At 39.5% G+C, this 13,195-nt stretch overlaps 1 protein-coding gene across 1 annotated transcript in view; it reads left to right on the top strand.

The window, feature by feature from the left end:
* Positions 1 to 1,108: 1,108 nt before the first annotated feature.
* Positions 1,109 to 13,195, top strand: part of CUL4B (cullin 4B) — a 42,311-nt gene continuing 30,224 nt past the window's right edge. Inside the window, 3 exon segments of the mRNA XM_025372500.1 lie at positions 1,109 to 1,276; positions 2,026 to 2,568; positions 4,615 to 4,730. Coding sequence (XP_025228285.1) covers positions 1,249 to 1,276; positions 2,026 to 2,568; positions 4,615 to 4,730 — 687 coding nt within the window. The 5' untranslated portion in view covers positions 1,109 to 1,248.

The raw sequence follows: 13,195 nt of genomic DNA, 5'->3' as shown, positions 1-13,195 counted from the left end.
CAATCTCTGTAAAACTCTTCCTATTCCAGATTTCCCCCAAATTTCTTGTTTTGCCTCTTCTGACAGCACTTTGTATATCTGTCATAGTATTGTTATGGAAATTAGTTTTGAAACTATCTTCCCCTACTGGCTTCTCAAGGGCAGAGACCTTGCATAGTGTCTTACCATACATGCTCACTGAATGCTTTTGCAGTTAGAATGATCAACAGGTTGGCAAATTTAGTTCTATTTGACATTGTGTTACCTCCCTCTGAGAATGCCCCAAGGTTAAGTAAAAACTCCCAACAGGGAATTTACAAGGTTGATTGTTGCTAATTTAACTAAATTTAAAGATTTTTAAAATCAGTCATCAAATGTAAAGCGGGGGCTCATGAAACACATTGGTAGAAAACATTAACTTTTGCCAATATTGTTCTAAAATGTCTCCTTTGGGACAGCGTGTAAGCTGAGATTTGGCAAAAGAAGGAAGTGGGTCTTAGCTTTGGTCTATAAATTACTGAGTTAAGGACTGATAGAGTGGGGGTTAGGACGGTCCTGGGCACAGTGCTCAGTGGGTGAGGGGTTAGTTAGTTACCTTTCTATTTCTTCCCCTTAGAATACACCCTTAATTTGGCCAGCCAGCTTAGAAAATGCTCCTGGTAGGAAGATAAAAGGATTTACAGGTACATGAAAGAGAAAGGCATCAAAACTCAGGCCTTATTCAGCCTTGGGTCTGTGGTGCCTTGAGATAAAAGAGAAACAATTTATAGCGGCACCGAATCAAAAAGTCCTTTTCTTCCTATCTTAGCTCGTTTTCTTCTCCTTTCCTATCTTAACATCGGGACATTCCTCTCCAGTAACGGGCATAATAGCATGATTATGTTTTCCTCTATTTAGGGTTACTCCCCTAGCCTTGCAACCACTCCTTATTCCTTTATCTCTTTCAAAGTTTCCATTCTCCCGGACCTTTACATTTTATTTCGTCCCTCCCTCTCTCCTCCTCTTCCTCCTCCTCCGTTTTCCCAGCTAGCTCACTCCGCCCCTCGCCGTCACTACCTTCCCTCCCCGAGGCTCCTTCCCGCTCCTCCCCGTTTCTCCCGCCACCCCCCCACCCCCTCGCCTTCAGAAAGCTCCAATCAGGAGCTCCGAAGGTGTCTCGAAGGCCCGCCCCCTCCTCCCATCCACTTTTCTTCCCCCCAATTTCTCCCTCCCCCCTTCCCCCCCCCAACTCAAGTCCTGCGGGCCTGGGGGCTTCGGGATCTGGGCGCTATGAAAAGTGTCTGCCCAGTCACTTCCGGTAAGGGCGCTGCGGCGCGGAGCTTCCCGCGGGACCGTTAAGGAGCGAGTGGGAGTCCCCGGTGGGCCAGGGAAGGAAGGCGCTGCCAGGAAGGGGGAGCGCGAAGGAGAGCGGGAGCCGGAGCGAACTAGCGCGAGCGTCTGGGGCACTTTAGCCGCCCCTTCCCAGCCGCCCCCTCACGCGCGAGCTCACCCGCCCCCCGGGCGGCTGCAGCGCTTCCCTCACCCCCAATCCCTGAGGTTGGCACCGCCCCTCCCTCGGTGCCGCGTGACCGGAAATGGCGCCATCTTTAGCCTCTTGTGCTATTGACAATAACAAGCCCTGGTTCTTTCCCCCTCCCCCTTTCCCCCAACCACAGCCTCTCCCCTCCCAGGGAGAGGGAGAAAAGGAGGAGGAGCTGCAGCCTCACAGACTCGCTGAGTCGCTCCTGCAGAAAGGGGGGGAGAGAGATCGAAAAGCAGGGGAGGGGGACGGCACGGCCGTTTACCTGTCTGCCTCCTCATTCGCTCTCCCCCATCGTTCTGCTCACTCCTGGTGTCAGCCTATCCGCCTTCCCAAACCCTCCCATTCCCCCGGTGTAGCCCCCCCCGCCTTCACTTTCCTTCTCGTCCTCTGTGTTTCTCCTCTCTTCTTTCTTCCCTTCCCCCTCTAGCATTGCCACCTTCTCTCCTACACGCACGCAGGCATATAAACGTAGGTTTTTGATGCTCCTCTGCCTGTTGACCCCGCTATTTTCATGTTTCCAACAGGTTTTTCTTCCCCCAGTCCCTCAGCTGCTGCTGCTGCTCAGGAGGTCAGATCTGCCACTGATGGTAATACCAGCACCACTCCGCCCACCTCTGCCAAGAAGAGAAAGTTAAACAGCAGCAGCAGTAGCAGCAGTAACAGTAGTAACGAGAGAGAAGACTTTGATTCCACCTCTTCCTCCTCTTCCACTCCTCCTTTACAACCCAGGGATTCGGCATCCCCTTCAACCTCGTCCTTCTGCCTGGGGGTTTCAGTGGCTGCTTCCAGCCACGTACCGATACAGAAGAAGCTGCGTTTTGAAGACACCCTGGAGTTTGTAGGGTTTGATGCGAAGATGGCTGAGGAATCCTCCTCCTCCTCCTCCTCATCTTCACCAACTGCTGCAACATCTCAGCAGCAGCAACTTAAAAATAAGAGTATATTAATCTCTTCTGTGGCTTCGGTGCATCATGCAAACGGCCTAGCCAAATCTTCTACCACCGTCTCTAGCTTTGCTAACAGCAAGCCTGGCTCTGCTAAGAAGTTAGTGATCAAGAACTTTAAAGGTAACCAAGGCCAAAATCCATAATCACCTAATAAGGATTTGACACTCGAGGGGTCACGTGCTCTATTTATGTTAATATATTAAACAGTTTGGAGGTGGCCTAATGTTTTATGCATAATCAATGAGGTGGAGGGGAGGTCCTTTTTTGGTGGAGGGTTCATTTTCCGGGGGTGGTTAGGATCCTTGTGCTGAAGCATACACCGGGTGTTTCTGTGCAGTATTTTGAGGTTTTTTTCAGCCTATTGTATTTAATCTGTTATTCCTTATAACACTGACAATCAGTATGATTGATCCGGATTTTACAGGTGAGAAATTTGTATTCTAAAGAGGTTTATTTATTTCAGGTGCATAGCAAGCCTTGGCACTGCTGGGATTTTTATTTTTATGCTTCAGTAGGCCACATTATCCAATGCCTAGAAATGCAGGTAGCAATAGTGATCTTTTTGTGCTCAAATAATATTTATAATTAGATTTACACTGTATTCATGAAACTCATTTGGAAGCAATATTAGAAGAAAAATTTATGTTCTCTGTATTTCTTTCCAAAGGTAGGGTTTGAAAGTGAAAAACATTGTGTATACACAGAAGTAGTAAGTCTGTGTACCACTAGTCTAAAGATAGGAACAATTACTACATCTATTTTTTCCATCACTAAAATGGATTTTAAAGTATCGACTTGCAGCTTTTAGGAAAATTTGTTCAGACCGTGTTTGAGATATGTGAGGAGAGTATTATGAATGCATTGATGCAAATATAAAATAAGCAATTTTTAAAACTGTATTTGAGCTGAATTTTTATCTGTTGAATGTGTTTCTGTTTTTCTGACTGACTTTTCAACACCCTTAACTGCCAGGTAATCAGTGCTACAGTGTTTATTAAATAGAGAAGTAAATGAATGAACTTAAGTAATATTTATGAGATAAGTGCTTTGTGGCTGAATATTAGTATTGAGAAGATTAGGTTCTCTATGCTTGTGTTTTTAACATTGAATGGAAATCAGGAATGTGCTCTATTTTGTCTCAAGCAGAGGGCTATGGTGTTGTCTATTTTTAACTCTTTCTTTTTTATATCACTACCTTCCCATACCCAGGTTCTCAGTTTATGATTTAATAGTAGAGCTTTCTGAAGTCAATATGAATTGTAATTGACTAACGTGTTCATTATTTCACTTAAAAATATATGTATTTTTATAGCCAAATATTTTTAAATGAGTTATGATCCTGGTTGCATTTTCAAATTGGTTTCAGAGATTTTTTTCTCTCCCTCCTAAGATAAAAGCATATTAAGGCATTTGGATGTTCTAATTAAAACTTTTTTCCCCACACTCATTGCTAGTCAGTGAAGTTTAAAGCCTAGAGTAAGGTGTTTCTTTCTATTCTGAAAATGCAACATGATTTCTGGAGTCATTTGGATGTTTCAATCTTTAAAAATTTCACTCTGCTCATAAATGTAGTTTAAAACTACATGGAGTTAAGATATTTCCATTTCTATAGATGCTGCATAAATTTGGGGGTCAAACAGACCTGGATTAGAATCCCAGCTTTGCCATTGACTAGCTATGATGACCTTGGGCAAGCTTACTAAATGAGTTCCAGCCTCAGTTTCCTCGGTTGTAAAATAGATTCCTCAGGGTATTGTTGGGAAGATTAAGAGGTTTATAAAGTACCTTGCACATAGGCAGTATTTTAAATCTCAGGTTAAAAATTCATGTCGACTTAGGTTTTACACATGATGAAGTAAGATCAGGATTGTTGTTTTTTATGGTCATTCTTGAATTTTTATTTTTTTGAAGCAATACAATCAATAGGAGAAAAACCTCACCTTCAATTTTAATAGGTGAGTCAAAATGACTTAAAAAGTATTATGACATTTCAAATTTTATTCTTTATATTAAGCTTAAATACAGTGGTTATTTTAATGATTAGGTGTGATAGTTATAAAGATCATAATTTACCCTAAAAATAGAGTAATGCTGTTGTATTTTATTGATCTTTGGTTACTGTATCTGACATGGTATTCTGATACCAACCTTTTACATATCATCTAGATAAGCCTAAATTACCAGAAAACTACACAGATGAAACCTGGCAAAAACTGAAAGAAGCAGTGGAAGCTATTCAGAATAGTACTTCAATTAAGTACAATTTAGAAGAACTGTACCAGGTATGTATTAATATGCATAACCAGATTTGATTAACATAAATTAAGGTGGGATATATATGGATTTTGCTTTCTGAAATAGGTTCTTAAGTAGACTTTTGGTTCCCTTCTAGTTTTAATTTCTCAATTAATTGATGAACTCTTTAATTAGACCACGTATTCTCACATAAACTATGGGTACAGTCATACCGGTATAAATTGTGCTTATCTTTGACCCTTCTGATGAGGAATTACAGTTAGGTGTACCTTGGTGTAATAGAAGTTCTACCTATAATGAAATCCTATAGCATGAATCCCAAAGTTGATTTCTGGTGACATGTCGTTCTATTGTGATAATTGTTTCTTAGTTGTGTTACCTACCCATAGGAAAGGCCTCAAGACATGCAGATGTTATTCATATCCTTTATTTTACCTCCTTCTTAATAGTAGACTTTGCTATTCCTTTTTCTTGCTCTTTACATTTTTCTAATACCTGGGCTACAAGACGCACCTTAGCCCAGAAATGAGCAGCAGTTTGTTGTCCAGCAGCTTAGTCTGAGGTTCAGATTCTTTACTTAGCAAATGGGTCCTTACACTTAAATATAATGTTAAGGGCAGTTACTAATGGCAATCTCTTGCTACCGAGAAATTTTTCCCTACTGTGTATTTGACACACAACCAATTCAAGAAGTTACTTTCATTAGAGTGTCAGGGATTTGGTGTTAAAAGATACTTCAGGCCGGGCACGCCGGTGGCTCACACCTGTAATCCCAGCACTTTGGGAGACCAAGGCTGGTGGATCACCTGAGGTCAGGAGTTCGAGACCAGCCGACCAACATGGAGAAACCCCGTCTCTACTAAAAATACAAAATTAGCCAGGCGTGGCGGTGCATGCCTGTAATCCCAGCTACCCAGGAGGCTGAGGCAGGAGAATTGCTTGAACCCAGGAGGTAGAGGTTGCGGTGAGCCGAGATTGCGCCATTGCATTCCAGACTGGGCAGCCAGAGCAAAACTCCATCTCAAGAAAGATATTTCAGAGTACTTCAGAGTACAATAGCTTGAATTTTTGTATTAATGAGTACCTTGTAAGAAATTATGTTGGTTCGATTTATCAGTATTTGTATATTTTAGTTGCAGAACTAGTATGGTGATGGGCAAATCCTGGATTAGGAGTCAGAAGATGGGTTTGGGATCTAGTTTTGACTGCTGTGACCCTTGTAATATTGGGCCAGGTACTAAAGCCCTCTCAGTTTTTTTCCTGTTTTTTTAAGAGATAGGGGTCTTGCTATGTTGCCCAGGCTGGTCTTGAACCCCAGGGCTACAGCAGTCTTCTCACCTCAACCTTCCAAGGTGCTGAGATTACAGGCATGAGCCACCAAACCCAGCCGTCCCTCTCAATTTAAATTTCCTCCTCTCTAAAGTAGAGGAAATAATAATTTGCCCTACCTATCTCATAAGGTTGCTTATAAGAATCAAATAAGATATTTGTGGAAAAAACCTCCAGGCACTATAATCTTACAAATATGATGATATCACGAGTCATGCTTTTTTACAAGCCACAGTATAGCTTCTTCACTTGTAATATGTCAATTGAGATCACCAGTTTCTGTTGCTGTGAAAATTAGTCAGTACACGCAAAATACTCAAATCAGTGCACAACACATAGTAATAATGCCATGTAACATTATAAACATTGTAATGCTATGTAAATGTCAGCTAGTAGTTGTAGTACTAAGCTATTACTTAAGAATAAGCCCGTTTCATATGGCTCTTTTGGCATATTATATGTGTGTCTCCTAAAATGTACAACAATAAAAGTCAAAATATGAAACTGACTTGGAAAGGCCTTAAGAGAGCATGTGGTCCAATATTTTTCTTTGTGGTGTCTGTGACAGCCTGCAAAGGGGATTCATCTTGTATTATCTCATATAAGCATTACGAAAACCCTTTCTGGAGTATGTAGGGTAGTAGTTACTATCTCCACTTTTTATTTATATTTATTTATTCATTTATTTTTGAGATGGAGTCTTACTACGTCACTCAGGCTGGAGTGCAGTGGCATGATCTCGGCTCACTGCAGCCTCTACCTCCCGGGCTCAAGTGATCCTCTTGCCTCAGCTTCCCAAGTAGCTGGAATTACAGGCACCTGCCACCACGGCCTGCTAATTTGTATATTTTTAGTAGAGATAGGATTTTACCATATTGGCCAGGCTGATCTCGAACTCCTGACCTCAAGTGATCCACCCGCCTCCACCTCCCAAGGTGCCGGGATTACAGGTGTGAGCCACCGCGCCCGGCCTATCCCCAGTTTATTGATGAAGAGACTGAGTCTCAGAGAAGTTGAATAACCTGCCCAGAGTCACATATTGGCAGAGTCACATATTGGCAGAGCAGGGGCAACTCAAACTGAGATGCTGGATTTCTAGTTCGTTGCACTTTTACTCCTGTACTACCTCACTAATATACCCTGGTACTTTGAATACCACTGTAGTGCAGTGTTTGAAGCAATTAAATTGTTTTACTTTAGGGAAAAAGCTCTTTATCATTGAAGTAGTATTTTTATCTGTGCATGCATAAGTGGTGTTTATTTGGATAGTATATGGTGTTTATTTGGATATGCTGGTATACAGCATATTTAATTTCAATAATGTGTTATTTTATATATTCCATATTTATAACAAATGTTTATTGTAGTTGTTAATGAACCCTATTTACTTTACCTTGAATATTTTTCCAGAGCTTTTGCTTTGAAAATATTTTTCCTGATATATTGATTCTGTTAAATCTTTTCGTTTCAAGAGCATAGAGCTTGCATCTTTTGTTTTTGTTTTCTTGTACTTTGTTTTACCTGCTGTTGTTCAGTTGCATTTCTTTTAGCCTAGTCACAAGTCTTATAACTTCACTGTTTGCATTTTTCATGATACCTTACTGCTTTTGCTATAATGAATTCAAAAGCATTGGTTTTTAGCTCTTTTACTGTTTTTGACCTTAATTTTATAAATGTTCCTTTGGATTGTTCTCAGAAAGATTATTTTGAGATGTTCAAGTTCAAAAAGGAGGATAAAGGAGGTAAAGCTATTTCATATAATCTGGACTTCAGGTGCTTGTTTGATTTTAACTCATTGAAACGTAATTAGAAGTACTCTGTCAATCTACCTGAGTGGGAAATAAAAAAATAAGAAAAAGTACTCTTCTCTTCTAAAATCGAAATAATGTGGAAATATGTAGTTATACAAAAGTTCTCCAAACCTGTGTCCTACTCTCTTTCTCTGAAGTAAACACTTACTGGCATATATCTACTTAGAACTTACTTCTGCAAGAAAAAACATTTTGCTTTAAATCTTTAAGTATGGAAGTCCCTAGTGTGGGTTGCATGTACTGCCTACTAAGTTTTTAATTTCTATAAAAGAACATGCTGTTCTAAGTACACTTGCAGTAAGCAAACATTGTCTTTTTAAAGTAATTTTAAATTAGAATTGGACCTGAGTTTTAAAATTATCTTTCCTTGACAACCTTGAGATCCTGTGGGTGTGAGGCAGTGATTATATGTTTTCATTTGACTGTTCTGTTTGTTTGCGGGCTTGTTTTTGATTGACTACAAGTAAGACTGATTAAATGCACTGACTTTTGAGCTGTTCAGCCTGCCTTAGGTTACAAATCTGTCACTTGTCATATAACTTTGGGCGAGTTACTTCTCTAAGTCTTGGTTTCCTCATTTATAAGATGGTGAGACTAATGGCTACTTATATGGCAAGGTTTTTTAGACGTAAATGAAATATTGCAAAAAAGTAATTATCACAGTCCCGGCTATGCATTGGTATGTGTCATCAGTGCTAGTAAATATTTGAGTCTTTAGAAAAGAAATCTTTATTTTAAAATTACATTTTATTTTAGAGCTCTGAAGCCACATGATTTTAAATTCTAAATCTACACTGGGCCAGAGCAGCTGGCTGATAAATAGATTACATTCCAAATGTGCTTCAGTAGACACCATTAGCGAAATTGAAAAACATAATAGAAAAAGACAGGAACTCTCTAGGAACAGTGTCCCTCTACACTTACAAAGAATGTGTCCTGTTTTCACATGTGGTATCGTACAGTTGGAATTTTGGTTTTGGTGAGTTTTTTACTATTAATAAGTAATATTTTAAATAGGATTATTTTTATAATCCTATTATGAGCTCATGTTCTCAACTTTTGTGTGAGTAGTCGCAGTGTTTTGTTTTGTTTTGTTTTAAATAGAGATATGGGGGTCTTGCTATGTTGCCTAGGCTGTTCTCGAACTCCTGGCCTCAAGCAGTCATCCTGCTTTGGCCTCCCAAAGTGCCGGGCTTACAGGCATGAGCCACCATGCCTGGCCTAGTACAGTGTTTAAGATCAGCTACCTTTTTTGGAGATGCTGGAAGTTTGTACAGGAGCGTATAACATTTATCTTTCCTATAAATCTCTAGCTATTTTTAAAGTCAAGCCTAGTTCATACTTCAATTCTGATGAAAATAATTTTATTTATTATTAATGGGAACTGTAGTTATCTGTTTGTGAAATAAACCTTAAATGATGAACCTTTATTAATGATTCACTTATAGAGTAAATGACCACAGGACTAGAATCAAATAGTATAGATTATCCATTGTAAAATCTGGTTGCTTAAGCAGTCAGTGATTATAAGAAAGCAGTTAGATTCTTAGCATTGTTGATGACTAGCGGTTGGATTCTATGTAACTTTTGTCACCCTGTTGGTGTCTTAAAGCTTACTCTATTATGCATTATGTATTTCTCTCTTTACTGAATCGTTAATCAGTACTATTGTTGCTGTTTTTTAAAATGTACAACTAAAATTCTACTCTTTAAGTTATTTTGAAATATACAGTAGATTATTAAATACTAAAAAATTTTAAAATGTGCACTTATAAATTCTTTGTCCTTGATAATTTTTCAGTCTTATTTAAGCCCTGTTTACTGGAAGTAAAAAGAAAAGGAGTTTAGGTTTCATTGTATAGTTGGTTTCCTTTAAACAGATTCTTAGTTTTTGAATATTTAGAGTATCTTAGCCATTTTTATTTGACATAAAAAGAGAGATAATGTAGATCCTATTGCTATATCAGTTGTTGAATTTTTATTATGTACTTTCATTACTATCTGTAAACATAGCTTGAAAAATAAGACTCCACTCCTTAGACCAGTGACCAGAGTTCAACACCCTGGTGGAAATTCAGTATCTTTTTTATTGTCTGTTGTTCAGTAAATATTTGCATATGTCATTTGCTACACGTTTATATATATTTTTGGAGTGTGTTTTTTTTCAGACACTTTTTTTTAGCTCATCCTTGTGAAGAAAGACATTTTTTTATGTATCCTGTGGATTTTGGAGGGGAAGGGCTGGGATTTGGAAGAATGAGGGTTAGAAGCTTGCTAGAATGTCTGTATTTTATACCTAAGTACCTTCAAAGGATTTAAGGCGGCATATTTACTGGTAATTAGTGGGAGCTTAAGTAAAAAGATAGTTTTATTAAAAAGACTTGTAAGGCTGGGTGCGGTGGCTCGCGCCTGAAATCCTAACACTTTGGGAGGCCAAGGTGGGCGGATCACCTGAGGTCAGGAGTTCAAGACCAGCCTGGCCAACATGGTGAAACCCAGTCTCTACCAAAAATACAAAATTCAGCCGGGTGTGGTGGCACGTGCCTGCAATCTGAGCTACTGGGGAGGTTAAGGCACAAGAATCACTTGAACCCAGGAGGCAGAGGTTGCAGTGAGCCGAGATCTCACCATTGCAATGCAGCCCAGGTGACAGAGCGAGTCAGGTTTCAAAAAAAAAAAAACCTTGTAAAGTTATCTAGAATCTGTTTATTACAAATAGTTGTTACTTCTAGAGATTCCCAAAGTGTTTTATTAGTGTAAATAATAAATACGTAATGCATAATATGTAAAAATATATAAATACATAATATTTAAATAATAAATACATAATGCATAATATGTAAAAATACATAAATAATAAATACATAATATTTAAAATAATATATTTCTAAAAGTACATTTCAAAGATCTAGAGTAAAATAGAGCTTATCTCAAACACCTTCTTATTCCTGTTTCCATCCCAGCATGTAATAGGATGAAGAGTACTTAGTAAACAGTCATTCCTTGTTCAATCCATGACTGCTTACTGTGTCCAAAACTGGACTGATACCTTGGGGTTATGGAAAGCACTTAGTACTAGCAAGAGAGCATAAGTACCTACCCTAAGGTACTTATGTTCTAATGGGTTCATGAAATTAGATTGTTTGTGACCAGCATTTTTTAAAAAGAAATGAAATAGCAAATATCAGAATGCGTCACATAGAGTAATGATGTGTAGGTTTGTGAAGATTTTATTTTAATTACATAAATTTATGTATGATAGATTGTGACATTAGATTTCCTACTGTGGCTTTGGGTCAAAACATTTTGGAAGCCACCATTTTAGAGACACCACTCCAAATCTTGCCCAAAAGTGAGAAAAGTGGAGTACTTGGATCAAAGGGTGTGAAAGGTTATAATCAGGGGTGGCCAAGGTGACTCATGCATGTAATCCAGCACTTTGGGAGGATGAGGTGGGCAGTTCACTTGAAGTCAGGAGTTCGAGACTAGCCTGGCCAACATGGTGAAATCCCAGCTCTACTAAAAATACAAAAAAACCTGGCTGAGTGTGGCAGCACATGCCTGTAATCCCAGCTACTTGGGAGGCTGAAGTAGGAGAACCACTTGAACCGGGAGGCAGAGGTTGCAGTGACCCAAGATTGCACTTCAACCTGGGCAACAGAGCAAGACTCCATCTAAAAAAAAGTTATAATCAGACATGAGATGAAAATGGTAAGATTGGCCTTGAACGCCATGCTAAAAAGTGTGGTGGTGGGGAAGTTAGAAAGGCTTTTATTGGGGAAGGCAAGTATTTAAGTTTTTTGAATACCTAATATATTTCTCTGGTTCAAAGCCCCAAAAGTATTGCAGAGCATGTAGTGAAAAGTCTCGCTTTCACCCCATCCTCCAGTCCCCCAGTTAGTTAGTTCTCTTTGTGACAGATATTATTAGTTTTTTGGGTATCTTTCCAGAGATGTTTTATATACGTAAAAAGGCTGTGTATGTTTTTATTTTGTTCCTTTTTTACATAAATGATAGCAGACCATGTACCACATAGTTCTGTTTTTTTGTTTGTTTGTTTATACCTATTATGGGATTTTTCCATCACAGTACAGGAAATGCTTGATGGAAGGTTGTTGAGGAAGGAAAATGACTAGATCTGGTCTATAGGTTAAGCAGTCAAGGCTAAATTAGAAAAACAGAATGTTGCCTTCGAACTTGACCTCAAAACTCACCTTAGATGCTCCTGCCTTTCTTGCCTTAAAATTCTTAAACCACCCTCCAGCTAAACACAGGTGAGACTGTGTACTGTAAAGCCCAGCTTAATTTTCGATTTCTCACTATTTCCACTAACTTTTTATCTGTTTCCCTGTAGGTCTTTGGGACTCTGTCCCTTTACCTCTTCCCAGGAAGGCTTTTCTGACTTGCCCTCCCTTAAATGCTGGGTTAGGGAGCCTCATCTCTCTGCTTATCCTCATCATAGCATCTAGCACACTCAATTGTAATTACATGTTTTCTGGCAATTTTTCTCATACTAGAAGCCCTTTCTATGTACAGGACACATTGCTAGAGTTTTTTTGAATACTTAATGTATTCACTTGGTTCAAAGCTCAAAAAGTATTAAAGAAACTTAAAGATAGATGACCACACAATGTCTTTCTGTCATTAAGGAGTCAGAGAGACAAGATATACACATAAAAAGATAAGTAGTTTTGTGTAAGAAGTATCCAGTGGTTGGGAGATGTATAGTGTTGACTCAGTGACTAAGTGAGTGTGGTATGATGGGTGCGAGTGCCATGTGAGTCACTGGTAGCTGAGTCAATTAAGAAGAACTTATTGGAAGAAGTGGAACCTAATTGAGTAGTAAGGGAATGTGGTATCTTGTGTGAGAAGATAAGTAGATGTGCCGAGAACTGTTTTATGTGAGAAGGGAACATAGCAGAAGGAAATGGGATAAATAGGACTTAGAGAAGTACTGGAAGTGGGCGATGTGGAAAGATGAAGTACGCACTAAGTCCTATGACGGAATCTAAGCAGAGAGATAAGAAATGCTGAGAAAACAGTCATTCATTCAAAAGGAACGGTGAGATGCAATGAGAGGAATACTAAAGGTGGAAAGGGGACAGTCCACAAAGGACCTGTGTGAACAGAGAGGCACATGAAATAAACATAAATTCCCTTAAGCATCTGTGGCCTAGCCTCAGGTCACATGAAAAGTGGGCAGGCCAGCAGGGTCTCAGCTTTCTTATTCCTCCATAGCTGCTCAATCTAATTGACCTGCTGTTTCCTGATGAGGTGTGGTGACTTGTCTCTTGTGGTGTAAGAGGTTTCCTTTAAGTCCCCTCCCCTCCCCTCCCCTCCCCTCCCCTCCC

This window comes from Theropithecus gelada, chromosome X, assembly GCF_003255815.1.
Source record: "Theropithecus gelada isolate Dixy chromosome X, Tgel_1.0, whole genome shotgun sequence".
NCBI classification, from domain to species: Eukaryota; Metazoa; Chordata; class Mammalia; order Primates; family Cercopithecidae; genus Theropithecus; species Theropithecus gelada.
The sequence above is the reverse complement of the archived record's forward strand: the minus strand, read 5'-3'. Positions and strand labels throughout refer to the sequence as shown.